Source organism: Sinocyclocheilus grahami, unplaced genomic scaffold, assembly GCF_001515645.1.
Source record: "Sinocyclocheilus grahami isolate Dianchi unplaced genomic scaffold, SAMN03320097.WGS_v1.1 scaffold303.1, whole genome shotgun sequence".
NCBI classification, from domain to species: Eukaryota; Metazoa; Chordata; class Actinopteri; order Cypriniformes; family Cyprinidae; genus Sinocyclocheilus; species Sinocyclocheilus grahami.
Genome location: NW_015505482.1, coordinates 289113 through 310574, shown reverse-complemented (window position 1 = coordinate 310574; position 21462 = coordinate 289113). Strand labels below are relative to the sequence as shown.

Here is a 21462-nt window from a genome sequence, read left to right as displayed (position 1 = left end):
CACAAACACACACACACACACGCACACACGCACACACACACACACAGACACACAGACACACACGCGCACACACACACACCTGCTGGGTGATTTATTAAACTCCCTGTGATGGTGAAACGGTTGTGTATCTAGAGACAGGACAAGTACTTCGCTCATTTGCAACTAGTCTGATTAAACTGTCACGAAAAATGTCCCTGGGGCAAATATAATGTGTTTAGCACCTCCATGTGCACATATTGAAAAGGCTTCTTCTGCACACATTCATTACAGAGCCTGCATAATTTAAGGCTTATTGAAATGAGGCCAGGACCAGTCTCAGAGGAACCACTCCACTGATCCATATTCCCCACATCAAAACCAAAATAAAACTCATACTGTAAGATCGAGGGTATATAGCAGCAGGTAGTAGGAGATCAAGACCCTTTCAGTCATAAAAGTTTTTACAGAGGGATTTATAGTTCCCCTCTACAAGAGATGAACAGGCCTGTCACGCTGTCAGAACTTTCTTCTCTGGAGTAAAACACAAGTAGGTCTATAATACCTCGAGCATTCACATTAATATCAATGGCAATTGCTCAAATGGCCTCCTGGAAGCATGTGACCTGCGTGTTGCTGTCTCTGCTTGAGGGCATTCAGCCAATCACCTGCGCCATAACTGTCATGTGACTAATCACTCTGGAGCCACAGGAAAATGTCATCCTGACAACATTGACTGGTTGATAAATCCACAGGAACACACACACACACACACACAATCCCAAAGACTTCAGTAGTGACTGAGCTGTGACACTGAAGTCGATAAAAACATTTTCCCCAGATTGGTGGAGCTGTATGTATAATACTTAAGAGAAAGATAAAACTATCTTTAAAATAACACAATATTTTATTTATTTATTAATATATTTATGTATTAACATTTTTATTGACATTTATTTAAGGCATTTTTGTTTGTTTGTTTGTTTTCGTTTTCCATTTATGGCTGATTGTTTGTTGACATCGCTGTCCATGTATAGAAGTAAAAAATATTATGATTAATCTCATGATTACCATTTTCTTTTGAAAGCACAATGAAAACGTAATTATGCAAAATAATTTTGTTTTATATTATTAATTTTTCTTCTCTAGACGTTTACACAGACATCCTAGCATCCTTGTGTTTATTTTTCCCTACACATTTCCCAAACTAGCCCCCCCCCCTTTTTGTAAAAGTTAATATTTCAATAATTTAACATTGCATATTCACACATTATCGGCTGATGATCAAATGACATGCAAGTAAACAATGTTTTATTTTGATTACTTCTATCTTAAATGTATTTTATATGTATTTTTACACATTTACATATATGGCTATACAACTTGGCCAAAAATGTTATTGTGATTATTCTGTCATATACTGCGATTGCCAATTAAACTGCTATTTAATTGAATAAAAAAATGCCTTCTGCTGAAACACCCAGACACAAAGAACAAAGACTCGACTGCTATGGAAACAGCTGCTTTCCAAGTGTTCAGGGTTCAGCCTTTATAAGAGGCAACTAACACTTCAAGTTACAAAAGTAAAATTAAATATCTAATTACATTTTTTTTTCACTTTCAAACGTTAAAAGCCTTGAGATTTTAACATCAAATTCTCAAGCTTTTATTTTGATACAACACTGATGAAATGCTGTCATTTACTATTGCAATATTAATTTGAATGGGAATACAGCGCACACTGCATTCCCAGATTCACATATTAATGCAGTGCTTAATTAATGCAATTATTCGCTTTTTTCAACTCATAAAGCCCTGTTTGGGAAACCCTGAATTATATGATTCACAATGATTCATGGGATGAGTAATATTCATTCCTGTTTATAATGTTGTAATGTTATGATCCATCTTAGAGCTAGTTGGTTTGGTTTAAGGCTTAAAAAATCATTTTAATATAATACGTGTCTTTGATCTTCTTTAATAATGTTCAGTGCAATAAGAGAACATGCAGTCTCAAATGAAAACAGCTTCCCCAGACTACTAATGTGTTATTGAAACTAAATAAGTTATTCTGAACAAAACGTTTCTAGCACGATGAATACATGCCCGGACACATTTACATGTCAATAACCCGTTCAGTTTTCAGCAGTCTGGCTCATCCAGCCGCAGAAAGCAGGGCAGACTATTATTCTCAAGAAGATGCTAATAGTCTAGTTGGCACATAACTAATGATAAAAGCGAGGAAAGTTGGCCAAACTTTGCGCCGCTTCCGGCTGCCAGCCTTTAAAACGAGATCTGACCTTAAGCTTCTGCAGTACATAAACAATGAAAGTGCTGGCATAGATCTCATGTTAAAAATTAAACTGAACTGGAAGCATATCAACACACTGGCACTTTTTCCATGTTAAACTGGAGAGCTTTAACAAATAGTCCACATTTAACAATCACAGTACAAAAATGTCCTACACTCTTAAAAATAAAGGTGCATCAAAAGGTTCTTCAAGCGATGCCATAGAAGAACCATTTTTGGTTCCACAAAGAACCATTCAGTCAAAGGTTCTTTAAAGAACCATCTCTTTCTTACCTTTTTATAATCTGAAGAACCTTCTTTCGCCACAAAGAAGCTTTTGTGAAACAGAAAGGTTCTTCAGATGTTAAAGGTTCTTTATGGAACCATTTAGACAAAAAGGTTCTTCTATGGCATCGTGAAGCACCTTTATTTTTAAGAGTGTATAAAGCTCTTGTACTGTTCGATAGAGCTTTCCACTGTTTGACTAATCCCTCACTAGACGAGATCAGAATGCTTAATGAATGGACTAATTAAGAACTTACACTAATTAAAAGAAAACTAACTTTAATTAATGCTTCAGATAAGGGGCAAGCAGGGACAAGTGTAAGAGGATCTATTTTACTTAACTCGCACACACAGAGTGTGTTTGATTGGATTCACATTCACACACACATTTTATTTTTAAATAGGAACATACAATAGACGCCTAAATTGTTTTTATTACAGCTGTAAATTAAACCTACTAATTAAAAACTCTCAATAATTACTATAATTATTTTAATTGATGATACTTTTATACTAGGGGGCTGTTGAATGCTTGAATCTGATTGGCTGACGAACGTTCTGAGGTGTGCAATTAGCTTCAAGGAAATGCACGGCTAAAGTAGTTCCAGGAGGGTCTTGATTTCACTTCACTTTGCCAAAATGATTTCAGTTATTTCAAAGGTCCTTTACAGCCTAAAACAGCAAAATAGCCAAAGCCCACAACAACACTGACCTAGCAAATAAAGCAACAAATAAAGCAAACAACAGAATGTTTTCGCCACAAAATTAATAATTCAACAGCCCATTGTCAATTATTCCTTACATATTTTACATTATTTATGAAACAATTTTCAAACTGATAACATCTTTAAATGTCCTCAATATAGGAGGTTTTGCCAGATTTTGTGCACATGTGGTACATATACTGCATTTCCCGCAAACCCCACCCCACCCCACACCACACACACAGAGGTACTTACTGATGCACAGGCTTTAACAGAAGATGAGATGGTTTCTCATTGACATGGTAGAGTGGGAATGGCTCAAATCCACCAATAAAATCAACTGAAACCAAACAAAAGATGAAATTAAAGAACGAAAGAAATGAAACAGGACAATGAGCCATGAAGAGAACAAATGAAACATGAAATGATAATTGCTATGTAAAAACCACTAACAGACAAAATGCATTACAGAAATATGAATATTGTGAACATTAACACTGTAATATCTACTGAGACACTTCACATTACACAAATCAGACCATTATTAACAATGAACTGTGTGTACATATGAAATGTGATATGATAACTCTTACACACACATTTGTCTAAGTTTGACTAAAATTCAAGTACATGAAGTTTTTTTTTCTGTATCTGTACAAAACTCTATTCGATTTTACTCCCTCCCTCTCTCTCTCTATCTCTCTCTCTCACACACACACACACACACAAACGCACGCACGCACACACACAAACAAACACAGAGAGACAGAGGAATGAATAACAGGTTTCTGAATGAGTGATTTTCATGATCAGATGTCTGGCCTCATTCAGCCCGGTGTGCTAGACTCCACACCAAGAATACAGACACACACACTCTCATTCCTAACTTATATATAGCAAAAAAGGAGGGAGAGATTGCCCCCGCGTCCCAATTCCAATAGCACCTATTTTAAATATAAGTGAGATTAGAATGAGCCCCAAAGCACAGCATGTTCAAAATAGTGTGCAAATGTGCCCAAATCGTGCAGGATTTCTGCTGGGAGTTTTAAAATATGCATCAAGCCGTTGCACTATGAAGTTTGTGAGTTAAAGGGATTGTTTACTCATAAATTACAATTGTCATCTTGTATTCAACTTTATTCATTCTGATCTCACAATACAAATTTTCTATTGTGAACACAAATGGCCATTCTTGTCCATACAAAGAAATTTACTGCACTTCAGTATTGTAGTACATTATAAAACAGTATGCAATAATAACGTATTGAGTGTAAATTATAATTTTAATTATTAAATGGATGCCACCTTATTGGCACAATAAAGCCCTCCCTACACCTACCCGATACTTTATTTTCAACTTTTTTATTATTCCCTTAATTTTTATTGAAAATAAATGCCTTTACGATGTGATACGAGATTTGAAAAGGGAGAAAAAAAAGTTCGGCAAAAGGCGGATCGAACCCGGGTCGATCACGTCAAAAAGCCAACAGCACACACTTATCCATCTGCACCACTGGAGCTGATGTTCTACAGCCACTTTTAACTAAATCTAAATATATACTCCGTATTGTTTGATTGACAGATGTCTCGTCCAGTCAGCGGTGAGTAATCCCAAACCAATGGCGCTGTCTCAAACTATACCTACCTCTTCCGGTTTGTCTGATTTGTCGTTGTGTTTTCTGACTTGTTATTTTGTTTTCGGATTTGTTGTTGTGCTTTCTGACTTGTTAATTTGTTTTTTAGACTTGCATTTGCGTTTGTAATTTGTTATTTTGTTTTCAGAATTGTGATTTGCTTTGCACTTCTCGGCCACCGTAGTTTTAGCTGTGAAAGCACAAACAAACCTTTCAGTCAATCCATAAAACTGCAACAGACGGCAATCTCAAGAGCAATTTCACCTTCATGTTTACGCACATTAAACATACAGCAGGTTGGAAAATAGCAGGGCTGGTTTGTTTATCACAAACGACAGGCTTTGAGCTCATAATGTGTCATTAGTGTTTGCAGGATCTGTGGCGCTCCAGAGAGCATGAGCGGCGCTGCTATGTGAGGAATGCTGGGAAGGCAGAAGTTATTCCTACTAATGTGAGTAAATGGAAAACTTCAAACATACTTTAAGACTTGTTTAAAGGGTTGGTTCACCCATAAATTAAATTCTGTCAGCGTTTTCAAGACTTTGGTTAATCTTCGAAACCCAAATTAAGATATGAACAAAATTAATAAGCTAAATGTTCCTGTGGCTCAGTGGAAGAGAGCACTGCGTTCGCGGCGCAAAAGATCGCGGGTTCGATTCCCAGGGAACACTGGTCAAAAATGAGTAAGTCGCTTTGGATAAAAGCGTCTGCTAAATGCATAAATTATTATTATATTATAAGAAACACTTAAAGTATTTAAAAAAATATTTTTATAAAACGGATAGTTCCGGTGCTTGATTCTGATTGGCTGAGCCATGTTTGAAGCTGTTGTAAATTACTCTACAAACATACACCTTTGTTTACTTCTGTGTGTTGCTCGGCAACCACACCTGATTCTGAGGAGCTAAATTGTTTGGTGGAAGAATACTGTTTTTATTAATATCATTACACTTTATTTGCTCTGTTTTATTTAGTGGAACCTTACTACATATATGGAATAACCGTTTTATAAAAGCAATAAGCCCCGTGAAGCCGTGGTTTACAGTGAATTTATAACAGCTAAGGGGGTTTTAGGCACTGCGCTTCGCGTCTGTAATCTGTAAACCACATCTTCTTGGGGCTTAATGCTTTATTAATATAACCTGAGAGCAGTGGTGTAGTCTAAGTGCTACGCAGGTATACGCCGTATACCCACTAGGAAAGGTGAAGGATTTCCGTATACCCACTTAAAAATGCGCGAGGATAAGTAATGGAACAACATCGTTTTGTAACAGAACTTCCACACGTTCATTCATAAATTCACCCCGTCCTTGTTGCGAAGCACGCCGTGTTTCTGTTGATGATATGAAACGAAAGCAAACTCAAACGACACTCTTTCGGTGTTTTCGTAAGCCTGCCTGCCCCCTGAAGCAGATGACACGAATTGCTTGAATGTTTTAATTGGCAAGGCTTAAAAAACGTGCAAATTATTACGTTTCGTGAGGACGCACAAGCATCTTGCACACTGGCCTCTGGACATCAGATAGTCACTACCTGACCTGGTCATGATCAAATATGTTAGCTTTGCTTGGCGGCATAAAGGAAAAGTATGCAATTATTTGTAAATTGAACTGTCTGAAAATGAAAGTAAATGAGGGGATTTGAAAGATTTCTTATCCTGTGGCTCCCTCTAGTGGACTGCAGTTGTCCTCTAGAGAAGGCATTTTTGCTCAGCCAATGCAAGTCTTTGATTTTTGATAATTATTTATAAAAAAAACTTTAAGTCTCATCAGTTAGAAAAGATATAGAAACAAACAGATCAGGTCCAATGTCTCTGACGAGTTTGAGTTGTCCTCTAGAGAGGGCATTTTTGCTCAGCCAATGCAAGTCTATGGGAAATCTTTGATTTTTTTATAATTATTTATACAAAAACTATTAGTATTATCAGTTAGAAAAGATATAGAAACAAACTACAGATCAGGTCCAATGTCTCTGACGAGTTTGGTGCCTGTAGCATTAAAGCCCTATGAGGATATACAGTAGGCTACAGTTGAAAAGTATTGGTCTCAGAAGAATAATAAGTTTAAATAGTAACTTTCTCAAGCCAACATATCTAGCTAATAACTTAAGTAACGTTAGTGTAGTGGATCAGTGAATGTGAGATAAGGGGAGAGATAACATACATACTGTGTGTGTGTGTGTGTGTGTGTGTGTGTGTGTGTGTGTCTACAGCAGTTAAACCGAATACAATGTTTATATCTCCTTGTTTCAGATGATGAGAGAGATTAGAACTCCTGATCAACCTTGTGGACTGAAAGTCAGGCAAGGGAATTTAAAAACAGGCACTCTTAAATGTGCATTGAAAATTACCAGCTGATAAAACCTATTCTCCAGGGACCATATTCTTAAGATAAATGTAACTGGCTGAGTTAAATGATTAACACTAAGCAGTAAGAAATCAGCTGTAAATGTCTCCCCAGCTGTAAATGTCATTGGCTGTTAAAGTCTTCTGTTGCTTATAATAAATTGACATGTTGATATCACATAAGCAGTCTTTCAGAATGCTCTCAGTTACATAGATGCATATTGTAAAGTGAGTGTGGTGGTGCTTATGGGGTGTCGCTGTGGGACGGTGAGTATGAGGCTGGGAGGGAATATCAGAGTATCCCCACTACAAAAAAACTAGACTACACCACTGCCTGAGAGGTTTCTTTCCCTCCATTAAAAATCCAAATAACCAAAAACGTAGAAGAGCCAAAAAGATCATAAATGCATCATAATTCAAATCTAAATGAATCAAATGGTTTGATCCAAGTCTTGTGAAGAGACACAATCTCTTTATATGATGAACAGCTTTAATTTAGTCTTATTTACATCTAAGCAATGATCGACATGCATACATACAGTGAATCACATACAGTAAACATGGAAGCTCAAACGGATCTTTAAAGTTTTATGGGTTTGGAATAACATGAGGGTGAGAAACTGATGTCAGAATTTTCATTTTTGGGTGAACTGTTCCTTTAAGTAAGTTCTAAAGTGTGAAACACCCACTTCCAGAGCAAACCACCACTCATTTCCAAGATTTTGCTCATCCACAAACCACTTTCAGCACCAAAAACAGTCATTAAAAATGTAACCTAATAAATACAAATGATCAACTTCAAACACGAGATGTACTAAACTACTAAAATGTAATAATAGAATTAAATCAAATTATGAACAAAGCGTCAGAAGAGAAAATGTCAGTAATGAGTGGTATACTTTTTAAATAATTAAAAGTTAAATTGCAAATTCGTTATTGTATTGTCTGTCCAAACATTCTAGCAGCTGGGGATATTTGTGTGATATGATTAACTATACTGGCTAAAAGATTTATTTTCATATGCAGACCGTTTCTGCGGTGGAGAGCGTGCTTTATAGACAAATGAATCTGAAGCAAAAGGAGGCGGAGAACTGTAGTACAACTATTCAGAAGTTACCCGCTAGGCGCTATTCATTTTCAAAAAGAGAAGTGGGTGGAATGAATAGCAGTCACAATACTGTGAAAATACCTCAGTTGAGTGAGAGAATTTGAGTGCATGTCTCGATGTATGCAGATCTGAGAACACTCTCTCCATAAGCAACTGCCAATATTGTCCAGGTATAATAAATATTTGGTAACACTTTAGAAGAGGGAATACACATTAAGAGGGTCACCTATTAAGGAACTCTTAATTTGCAGTTTATTAATAGCTAGTAACGTAGTGGTCAATCTGCTAGTAATAAGCATGCTAAAAAGCAACTACTTAATAGTGAGATCTGGTCCTTAAAATAAAGTGTTATCAAATATTTTAATGTTATGGCCAATATTAAAATGTATGCTATTTAAACTAGTTTGTATAAAACAATATAAAACATTAAATCCCTAAAAACTAAAATTAACCATTTAAATACTATTTGTGAATTTAGGCATCACAAGTTTATAATGTATACTGTGAAAATGTTTTATTATTTACTAAAGATTACATTAAACAGTGTGACTTTGCTTTTAAAGATTGACTTGAATTGAGCATTAGACATCAAACAATCTAAAAAAACAGTAGATGTGCATTAACAAATAAATGTAAACACTTTAGTAAAGGGACCATTTCTCACTATTAACTAGCTGCTTATTAGCATGCCTATTATTAACACATTGGCTGTTTATGAGTACTTATAAAGCACATATTCTGCATTACCATATTCCACATCCCTAATACTACCCAATACCTAAACTTAATCACCTTACTAACTATTAATAAGCAACAAATTAGGAGGTTGAGGCAAAAGTCGTAGTTAATGTTTGTTAATTGTGATAATTGAACCTTAAAATAAAGTGTGGCCAAAATATGCAATACCATTCAAAAGTTTGGAGGCAGTAAGTTTATCATTAATGTTTTAGAAAGAAGTCTCTTATGTTTAAAAAAAGGACAGCAAAAACAGTAATTTTGTAAAATATTATTACAAACTGTTTTCTATTGTAATATATCTTAAAATGCCTTACTAACTATTAATAAGCAACAAATTAGGAGGTTGAGGCAAAAGTCGTAGTTAATGTTTGTTAATTGTGATAATTGAACCTTAAAATAAAGTGTGGCCAAAATATGCAATACCATTCAAAAGTTTGGAGGCAGTAAGTTTATCATTAATGTTTTAGAAAGAAGTCTCTTATGTTTAAAAAAGGACAGCAAAAACAGTAATTTTGTAAAATATTATTACAAACTGTTTTCTATTGTAATATATCTTAAAATGCCATTTATTCTTGTGATGCAAAGCTGAATTTTCAGCATCATTCCTCCAGTCTTCAGTGTCACATGATCCTTCAGAAATCATTCTAATATGCTGACTTGCTGCTCAAGAAATATTTATTATTATCAGTGTTGAAAACACTTCTGCTGCTTAATTTTCTTTGCAAAAATTCTTTCTAACCCTAAACTGTAGTATATCAACCAATATTATATAAAAAGTGAATTTTGGTTAATAACCGATATGATACTGAAATATTCAGCAATGAACGGATCCACCACAGAACCTACTGAACAATATACGTCCATCTCTCACAGCCATCTTTTCATTCAAATTAAATTAAATATGGCATCTGCTCTGACTAAGGTCAACCGATAAAGATTTTTTTAGGTTAGGGTTAGTCTGAAGTAATTTGAATCATCTTTAAATAAAAACAACGTCTATATACAGTATAGTACAGTGTATAGCAGGAGTTTAAATCGTCTCAGCTTGGCATTGCATTACAGGTAGAAATCACATAGAGCTCATGCAAATAAAACGACTTGAGTTCCCATAAAAAATTCTCTTTGACTCTATACTGAATGTGTGTGTGTCTCTCTGATGCCCCTGTCTCTCTCCTCTGCTTTTACCTGTCTCTCTCTCCCCTGCATAATGTAACGCACATACATCAGGGAAGCGCTCATGCTAACATTCAGCTCTACACTATTTTGACCCACTTTCATAAAAAGCCTGCATAGGAATCTGCTCTGAACTGATAACCAACCAGACACTTGAGGTCCCACACACATTCTCTCTCTCCTGTTCCTGCTCTGATGTGAAGCCAGGTTTGCGTTTTCTTTTGGTAAAGGCAGGTCTGAGAGAGGATCCGGGCTTAGATCAGTACTCAAGAGCCCACGCGTCCCTAGAGCTGGCAGTAGGGCTGGTCTGTCCGCTGTGATTAGATTAGATTCACACCGCAGCGAAGTGACTGCTGCTGCTTTTAATGAGCCAGCGATAACAGTGGGACTGCGACTACAAACTAATTATGGATGCAAGTCATTTAAAACAGAAAGAAAGAGCAAGTGAGATGAGAAGGAAGGGCGGACAAGGCAGAAGAAGAATCCATGGATAAAAATGAAACCTGACACATTATTATTCAAATCACCTGTAGAGAGAGAGAGAGAGAGTTAGAGACAGACAGAGAGAGAGAGGGAAACTTCAGAGGCGAGGAAGAGCAGTGGAGAAATTAAATCCTCCACTTCAAATGAGCGTGTAAATGAACCACACACAGCTTTGCATGATAGAAAATAGACCCACTAGGCTGCTTACACACACACACACACACATCTCTGTATGTCCAATGGCAATGTAGCATGAGGAAAGGAAAAAGTGCTTTAGCCTACAAATTCTAACTTACCCACAACCACAAGTCAACAATCATAATACATCCCACACACAATATTACACAAAATACATATTTTAGGAGAAGTACAGCATCTGAGGTGAAGTTGGTGCTTTAATGGTCTGCATTTAAGTCACAGACCTGCAAAACCACACTTCGTTGCTTTCATCCATGAAAGCAATGAAGTGTGGTTTTGCAGGCAAAATAAAGTGTCTTAACTACAGTCATATCATAACTTGTTGAAACTATAATTATAAAAAAACAATGGCGAAGAGTAGCATTCAACAAAATATTATGCTGCACACTTATTGTAATAAAATTAATGTTATTTTTCATACACTAAAAGATGTAAATCGCTTGTTTTGAATCAAATGATTTATATGAACCAACAATGAACAAATCGATTCACTAAAATGAATCAGACTTCCCAAAACTTCATATGTGAGAGATTTAACATTTTAGTACAGCACAGTCTAGTTTGCTGTATGGGCTGCAAAACGATTAATCGCAATTAATTGCATTCAAAATAAAAGTTTTTGTTTACATACTATATATGTGTGTGTACTGTGCATATTTATTACGTATATATAAATACACACACATATATGTATATATATATATATTTTTATATTTGTATGTATATATATATATATATATTTATACTTGTAAATAATTTATATTATAAATATACATACTTTATATATAAATCTAACATATTTTTCCTTAATATATACATGCATGTGTGTGTCTTTATATATACATAATAAATATACACAGTACACACACATATAGTATGTAAAAAAACTTTTATTCTGAATGGGATTAATCGCGATTAATCGTTTTGCAGCCCTAGTTTGCTTGGCTGTTAAGTTGCTATTCATCACGCAATCCACCTTATTTTTCAACGCGGAAGTAAGCCGTTTTCTGAGAACGTGCGAGATGTCCGGTTCATTAGCCGGGGTAGGGTAATAACGAGAAGAATAACAAAGTGCAGTAAATGGTGACACACCAGTTTGCAATATCAAGCAGCAAAACGAGCAGTTTTATGCAGCTAAAATAGCTGGAAGCGAATGACAACGGAAGCTAGACCCATAAAATTTACAAATGGCCTCACCCGCTCTTACAGGAAAAATAAGGTGGATATAATACGTCAGAAAACAGCAACGTAAGATTTTGTCATGCGCCATGCTAATGGTTAAAAAAGTGGCCCAATAATTCACCATATATTTCAGCATTGAAGTAGGCCATTTTCTGTAAATGTGCCATACAATTAATTTGCCACCATAGGTAATTAACAAAAAAGAATTAGAAGCGCAGTAAATGGTAAAACTATTTGTTATTGTCTTCCGCCAAAATAGTTTTCCACCATTTTGGAGAGTGCCCCAGAACGTAAATGTGATCAGCGTTGTTTATGTTCAGCATGCATGTGCTGTCTACTGAACTATTAAAATTACCGTTGAACCCCTGATGTCACATGGACTATTTTACCGATGTCCTTGCTACATTTCTGTGCGTTGATCGTGGTAAGACCCTTGCTGTCTATGGAGGGTCAGAGAGCTCTCAGATTCCATCAAAAATATCTTAATTTGTGTTCCGAAGATGAACGAAGGTCTAACAAGTTTGGAACGACACAAGGGTGAGTAATTAATGACAGAATTTTCATTTTTGGGTGAACTATCCCTTTAAAAACAAGGTGGATAAAGCTACGGCTGGACAAACGTGTACAAATACTGTTATGCTCAGTACTGAAAACGTAGCTACTGTAAATTACTTTTCCAAATTTTCATTAGCGCAACTATGTTTTGCTACTTGCTATTCCTGATCAGTTTAAGGGTGCTTTCATTCTAGAAAGCATTTAATTGGACAAAAATGTAAGACTGTGTCTTTATATATCTTCAGTCTAGAAGAGAAACATTATCATTTCCAAATGCTTCAAAGTTAAAAGTTTATTTTGCCAACTTTTAGCAGTGCACTAGCATACAGATGTCCTCAAAACGAACAGGCACGAAAGCCACCAAAAGGACATTTTGATTTCATGCACTCTTTAAATCTCCTGCGCTATGAAGCAACCTCAGAGCAATAAAACTTCCCTCGGTGTACTTATAATCACTTTATTTGTACAGAGCATACATATAGAGTGTATTTTATGTGCTCACCCGAGCACATAAAATACAAAAAGACAAACCGCCTGTTCTCGATGAGTGATGATGCTCAAAGGTCAGTGGAAAAGAAAAGCAAACAAGAACTGAAAGTAAAGGATAAAAAGTTGACCAATTCTCTGCAATCTAATCCTTCTTATCCATGAGGTACATTCCTCCAGGGAATGTTCAGCGGTGGTAAATGAAAGAGCAGTATTCCCTACTTTTTTGGAAGAGGGGAAAACATTAATAGTCAGCGGAGGGCCGGTGTTTGACCCGTACAAACATGGCAGTGGCTTATCTCATCCCCTGGGCTTCACTCTGGTCCTCTCCTACTTAGTGAGGCTGTTAAAGCCTATTCTGCCGAGAGCAAATAATTGCTGTGTATATGCACTGTGAACAATATTTTGAAACTGAAGTGAATTTGTACGGACCTATTCAATTCAGGAAAAATTCCAAAAGAAAACAGCACACCTATCACTGCTAACAGTATCTATACAACACTGGAATGCACTTTCTTTACCTGGCAAACTCGAATCTGATTGTTTATCAGATTTATCTGGCAAACTTGAATCTTTGCTGCTACTGGCATCTTCCAAGAGTGTTATACACACACACACACATTCAGATTTCCCACACAAACACACAACCCAGGCTTCATTGGAAAAAAATGTGCCTGGGGTGATATTTCTGAAAAATAATACTAGGTTGCTTCTGGCATGTTTCATGACACTTTCAAAGTGAAATTTCCAGTGAGTGGCGCCAAAAGTGCTTTCTCTCTGATAAATCTGGCAATTTTATTATGCTGGTTGTTGTATGCATCACGGCAGTTTTTAAATGAAATGTCCAGTGCCACTAAAAATGTAATGCTCTATCACGTTTGAATATAAAGTACCACCTACAATAAACCTGACCCTAAACCTAACTGATGAAACAGCAAACTTAAGATAAAAACACATTTGCTGTTGCAAACACGGCATTTTAGCTTGCTTCTTCAAGTCTTTCAGCTGTTTTATTATAACTCGTGTTTCACAGGACTCGCAAAGCACTCAACATCTCAAGGGCAATGCTGTATCAGCTTAGTCTCAGCATCAGACGCCCTTGGCTAAATGTCTGATGCATATGGGACACAAAGGTGGAAACACTTCAGGAGTGTCGAAGTCGTCATCGGAAGAAGAAAGCCGTCGTGTTTACAACTGTGACAACCAGCGCTTATCAGGATCAACTAAACGCTGGAGTTTCAAAAGTATGTGAAATACTTTAGAATACTTTAAAGATAGAATCTTTAAAATACGTCCGAGACCGGTCTGTTATTGTGGTGACATTTCCACGCCCCGAAACGTGACAATGAACGAAACGAACTGTGATTGGTTGTTTGACATGTCGGTAAAACGACCTCATGTTGAGTGAGTGCTTGAGATGTTGAGTGCTTTGCGAGTCCTGTGAAACACGAGTTATAATAAAACAGCTGAAAGACTTGAAGAAGCAAGCTAAAATGCCTTGGCCAATGAAAGCTGCCATGGATTCCACACCTTCAGCTGTCAGTCTGAAGGTCTGGCTACGTGAGACTAGTATCAGGTGCACTACAGAGCAAGTTTACTATGTCAGAAAAGCCATACATATGGAGCTGGTTATATGATGCAAACATAAAAAATATTAGTTTGCCAATCGTAAAAGTGTTTTGAGGACATAGCATAGTACAAGTATGCTGTACATGTCTTGAAAAGTGAAGCCAGAATATTTCGATCGCCCCCCGGGGGACTGGATGCAGTATAGGTCATAAACCCTGCTCTCTCCATGTAATCTATTACTGCCACAAATGTTCATTTCAGATTAAAAACAATAGTCAATTAGATGTATAGGTGTGTTTTTGGAGTTTTAACAAAATGCAAGTAAACGCATTTTTTCAATGTGTATTTGTAGCTAAAAAGTGCTTACAACTCGAAATCCACTTAAACTTTTAGGCACACTTACAAAAACACCATTTTACAAACTGAGTTGAGTAATACAGCGTTTCTCACAAAATGTATGAGAGTAGTGTGCTCGCCCTCACATGGATCAAAAAATGGGTTTTACATCCATATGTCATATTCTTCAACATTGATAATTCATACGGATTAGATATATTCTCACAAAACAAAGCTAGAAGGACACAGAGCCATCATCTCCTGAATGTTTATGTAAGACTACAGTCAGACAGACATTTCTTTAATATAACTGATAGTGTCTGTTTTGGACACATAAACAGGGGAAAGAATGTGGTGTTTGGACAGACTTGCATTTTTTTCTTATCTCTCTCACACACACACACACACACACACTTTTTGACCTGAGCAGACAGACATTAGCCCTCCACACCAGCAGAACTACTGCCAACCAGACAGACGGGCATGATAAGAGATAAGATAAGATACTCACAGCTGTCCTCCTCCTCTGTGATGACACTGATGACGTAGCAGGCGTAGATGAAACCCAGCAGCTGAGGAGACAAACACAAACACGTCAGTGTATCGACAGAGACTGACAGCACAAAGAGCGTAAAAGACAGACAGGCTGACATCAGACTCGGTCAGATCTTCTGAACCGTCTTTTCACCTTTCACTTTCGACTCATGTCTTCACCTTACGTCAGTACATCATTATTCTGTGATTGTGATTGCCTGGACAAAAATATCCTGTGATTCTAGGGTGATGTGGGTGGTCGCCAGGGTGTTGCCATGCAGTTGCTATGGTGTTCCGAGCGCTTATCACGTTGGTATTTAATTTACTTCATGTTTTGGGTGGTTGCTTGGACATTATTAGGTTGCTAGGATGTTGCTTACAGTTGGTAGGCATTCTGAGTCGTCTAAGTGGTTACTAGGGTATTTTGAGTAATTGTTAAGGCGTTTCTCTGTCGTTGCTAATGCTAAGTGTCCTGAGTCGATTTCAGCATTCTTTCATATGATTGCGATGGTAATCTAAGTGATTGTTAAAGCATTGTTATGTGGTTGCTAGGTGTCATGAGTGTTTTAGCATGCTTTTGTATGGTTGCTAAGGTAGTCTGGGTGATTGCTAGGGGGTTGATATAAAGTTGGTAGGTGTTCTGAGTGATTGTTATGACGTTGCTATGGAGTTGCTAGGTGTGCTAGGGCGTTGTTATGGAGTTGTTAGGTGTTCTGAGAGATTGCTAGGGTGTTGCTATGGAGTTGCTTGGTGTTCTGGGTGTTTTTAGTTTGCTGCTTTACGGAGTTGCTAGGTGTTGTCAGTGATTGTTAGGGTGTTGCTATGGAGTTGCAAGGTGTGCTAGGTGGTTGCTATGGTTCTGAGTGATTGCTAGGGCGTTGCTATGGAGTTGCTAGGTGTTCCGAGTGATTACTAGAAGGTTGCTATGGCGTTGCTAGGTGTTATGAGTGATTGCTAGGGCATTACTATGGAGTTGCTAGGTGCTCTGGGTGTTTTAAGTGTGCTGCTTTATGGAGTTGCTAGGTGTTGTCACTGATTGATAGGGCGTTGCTATGGAGTTGTTAGGTGTTCTGAGGGATTGCTAGGGCGCTGCTATGGAGTTGCTAGGCGCGCTGAGTGATTGCTAGGCCGTTGCTATGGAGCTGTTAGGTGTTCTGAGGGATTACTAGGGCAATGCTATTGAGTTGCTAGGTGTGTTAGGGTGTTTCTATGGAGTTGCTAGGTGTTCTGGGTGTTTTAGTGTGCTGCTTTATGGAGTTGCTAGGTGTTGTAAGTGATTCCTAGGGCGTTGCTATGGAGTCGCTAGGTATTTTGAGTGATTGTTAGGATGCTGCTATGGAGTTGCTGGGTGTTTTGAGTGATTTCTAGGGCGTTGCTATGGAGTTGTTAGGTGTTCTGAGGGATTGCTATGGCGTTGCTATGGAGTTGTTAGGTGTTCTGAGGGATTACTAGGGCAATGCTATTGAGTTGCTAGGTGTGTTAGGGTGTTTCTATGGAGTTGCTGGGTGTTCTGGGTGTTTTAGTGTGCTGCTTTATGGAGTTGCTGGGTGTTTTGAATGATTTCTAGGGCGTTGCTATGGAGTTTCTAGATGTTCTGAGTGATTGCTAGGGTGTTGCTATGGAGTTGCTAGGTGTTCTGAGTATTTTTAAAATGCTGTTATATGGTTGCTAAGGCACTCTTATGTGGATGCTAGGGTGCAGTGAGTGGCCACTAGGGTGTTGTTATGTGTTCTGGGTGTCTGCTTTATGGTTGCTAGGGTATTCTGGGTAATTACTAGAGCGTTGCTTACTGGCCCAAGTCCAAAGACCCAAACCCTATGAAGGAGATCATGTTTCTACAGGTTTACTGTATATTGTCCAACAAGTTAAGAATTGATTGTGATGTATATGTACTGTATATGTATATGTATATGTATATGCAAATGAAAATTATTTGATGCATCATTCATGTGTGGGATTAGTTACTCACCAAAGTTTAATACTCAGCACTAGGGGTTTGTTGAAATCCCTAACCATAAGTGTGTGCAGCAGGAATGGCAGGCACATCTAATAAACCATTCATTATGAGAAACACATGGTCGATAATACATTACTCAAAGAGACGTTAGAGAGAGTTTAACAAAGTCCTGTGCCAAGTGAACAGGGTACGGGTGTGTGTGTGTGTGGATGACAGGCATATTGACGGGTATGGCAGTGCCACAGAGGCAGATGGCACAGCTCTGCTTGAAAACACACACAGGGCAAACTCAAGTCCCAGAGAGTGGCACTATTCCAAACCAATTAATCTGTTATTGGGCAGACTGCCCGCGTACACCTACCCCGAGAAAAAAACCCCCGAATGCTGTGTGTTTGCATATGAACTAGAGAGAGAGAGAGAGAAATAGATACTGAAAAAAACGTAGATGCCTAAATGAGAGTCTATGAGGCCCGTGAGAGGCTGTGATACTGTATATTGTCCAACAAGTTAAGAATTGATTGTGATGTATATGTACTGTATATGTATATGTATATGTATATGCAAATGAAAATTATTTGATGCATCATTCATGTGTGGGATTAGTTACTCACCAAAGTTTAATACTCAGCACTAGGGGTTTGTTGAAATCCCTAACCATAAGTGTGTGCAGCAGGAATGGCAGGCACATCTAATAAACCATTCATTATGAGAAACACATGGTCGATAATACATTACTCAAAGAGACGTTAGAGAGAGTTTAACAAAGTCCTGTGCCAAGTGAACAGGGTACGGGTGTGTGTGTGTGTGGATGACAGGCATATTGACGGGTATGGCAGTGCCACAGAGGCAGATGGCACAGCTCTGCTTGAAAACACACACAGGGCAAACTCAAGTCCCAGAGAGTGGCACTATTCCAAACCAATTAATCTGTTATTGGGCAGACTGCCCGCGTACACCTACCCCGAGAAAAAAAACCCCGAATGCTGTGTGTTTGCATATGAACTAGAGAGAGAGAGAGAGAGAAATAGATACTGAAAAAAACGTAGATGCCTAAATGAGAGTCTATGAGGCCCGTGAGAGGCTGTGACCGAGCGGCTGAACGCCACAGCGCAGGTGAGACACACAATTGCTGTGCAGTGCAAAGCGGTTCAGACCTCCAATCAGCTTCTATTACACTGAAGGAGTTGTGAAATACCAACTGCATCAGAGGAAATGTCAACAACCAGAATGCCAACTACAGAGCAGAGCTGACTTGATTAGTATGTTGTATTAACCTTGAATCTGTTGCTCCAGGTTGCCATGTGTAGGCTGAAGGCTGTGGAAGTCATTTTAAGCCAGTAATAAAACAGTAATATTGTGAAATTTACAATAAGTGTTTTCTATTTGAATATGTTTTTAAATGTAATTTATTCCTGTGATGCAAAGCTGAATTTTCAGCATCATTACTCCAGTCTTCAGTGTCACATGATCCTTCAAAAATCAGTATATGCTGATTTGCTGCTCAAGAAACATTTCTGATTATTATTATTGTTAAAAACAGTTTTGCTACTTATTATTTTTGTGGAAACAGTGATACAATTTTTCAGGATTCTTTGATTGATATAAAGTTTAAAAGAACAGCATTTATTTGAAATAAAAATGTTTTGTAACATTAAAAATAATACAACTTTGATCAATTTAATGCATCCTTGCTCAATAAAACTATTTATTTTAATTTTTAAAATCCCAAACATTTAAAAGGTACTGTATTTTTTATTCATTTTATTAATATGTATTGCTCAGAGCTCTGATCATTCTCTATTGTAATAATAACTGGCTCACTGTACATTATCACTTGTTCCGACTGAATCACACAGCAGAACAGGCTATTTATTATTCAGCTATAAATATTAAATCCTTTGTTGAGATCATGAGACAAATGTAACCCAAATGTAATAAATTCAAAACTAATTCTTGCTCAGGGCATCTCAGGCGAAGAGTGAAAAGATCTGCACCTGAGATCTGACCACTCTCAGCTCAGATCCAGTGCAACACTTGATATCATGTTAATTATGGTCATTAAAAAACATAAGCTATTTAAAAGTCAAGGTCTTAAAGCCAGAAACCTCTGTTTCAGGCCTTCCTCTGCTGATTTTCATAGTTTCTTTCTACTCTCTGGTGAAGTGGTACAAAGTGATGCAGATTTAACCTGTACTCTCTCCTCTGATATATAAAGCGGCAGAGCTGACAGGTTGGGTGAACGGTATTTCGGCTGTGTTTCATGGACTGATCATTCAGGTCAAAGGGTAAAGCTGCTGTAGAGAGACAAGGTTTCTGGGCCAGTGGCCTCCAACTCCCTCAGGGTGTTTCTCATGCCAGCTAATTCAGATTTCAATCTTTCAGCCTAGTCTCTATAATGCCTTTAATATGAATAGAATTCTCAAAATTGTTTTTGTAATCATTATGGAATCTGCCTTAAGAAATAATCCTCAAAACTCCTTAAAAATGCAATATAAAAGAAAATAAACTTGGTAAAATGTCTGTGGCTGCACATTTTTTTAGCCTGGGAATTCAGCTGATATCAAAGGCAAAGCTTAACTGCTCTTTAAAACAGTGCCGAACTTCAGAAAAAAAAGTGATATGATTTTGCAATTAAAGACTGTTTACACAAAACTGCTTCAATACTTAGTGTTTTTATATACTGAAATCCTTATTTTCAAGAATCTTAGACTTTCACTCTTCATTTTTTCTCAGGATGGCTATATCATCTTGAATTCTTTCAAAGAATAACCACAATATAAATTTGGAAACTGACTATTAATTGTCTCTAATTAAAATAGTTGCTTGTGATGAATCTTAGCTGTATATACTGCATTGGATGTGAATTATTTACAAGTTTCTGACCAATTATATGATTCAGAAAGACTCAGAGACGTTCTGTCTGTATGACTGCTCTATGCACACGACCTGGTTCTGTCATATAGCACTTCTGTCTGAATTTGTACAGTGTCCCAACTTTTTTGGAATTGGGTTTGTAAATAATGCTCGAGTTTGAGTTCCCCTGGAAATAAAATCTATATTAGGAAGAAATCACATCACAGGCCTGAATTTCAGTTTCACAGATAACAGAGAGAGAAAGAGAGAGAGAGAGCGCGCTTGCAAGAATTCTATGCCATATAAAGACAAAAGTGAATCTTAACACACAACTATCATAATGAAACGCATCAAAGTGTGCTAATAACAGCACATCTGTCATCAATAGGCTTTACGACTTAATATGGCATATTATTTATGTCTGTAGAACAAACAAATGTTGATGTACCTTGTGAATATGTGTTCTTTAAAGAAGTCTCTTATGCTCACCAAGGCTGCATTTATTTGATGAAAAATAAAGTAAAAATCGCAATATTGTGAAATATTATTACAATTTAAAAGAACTGTTTTTTATTTTAATATACTTTAAAATATCATTTATTCCTGTGATGCAAAGCTATATTTTTTAGCATCATTGCTCCAATCTTCAATGTCACATGATCCTCCAGAAATCAGTTGAATATGTTGATTTATTATCAATGTTGGAAACAGTTGAGCCGTGTTAGTTTTTATTTATAAATTTTTTTTGGAACATGACATTTTGTCAGGACTCTTTGATGAATAAAAAGTTAAAAAGAACAACATTTATTCAAAATAGAAGACTTTTGTAACAATACAAACTACTGTTTAAACATTTGAGGTCAGCATTTTTTTTTTTAAAGAAGATTGAAAAATTTAAATTGAAAAAAAATGATAAAAAGTGATAGTAAAGACTTGCATTGTTGCAAAAATAAATATATAAAGTTCAGCTAATTACATTTAATTTAAATTGACACTATAATATATATATATATATATATATATATATATATATACACGTGTGTGTGTGTGTGTGTGT

The 21462-nt window shown here is 37.0% G+C and overlaps 1 protein-coding gene across 2 annotated transcripts in view; it reads right to left on the bottom strand.

The window, feature by feature from the left end:
- The window catches only part of LOC107601334 (sodium/potassium-transporting ATPase subunit beta-1-interacting protein 3-like), a 74616-nt gene that overhangs the window by 2022 nt on the left and 51132 nt on the right, over positions 1-21462 (bottom strand). Inside the window, exons 5-6 of one of the 2 annotated variants that reach the window (XM_016293490.1) lie at positions 15573-15633; positions 3511-3595 (exon numbers count right to left, since the gene is read on the bottom strand). In XM_016293490.1, the coding sequence (XP_016148976.1) occupies positions 3511-3595; positions 15573-15633 (146 nt within the window). The remainder of the gene's footprint in view (positions 1-3510; positions 3596-15572; positions 15634-21462) is intronic. The other variant, XM_016293491.1, reaches the window with a different exon arrangement.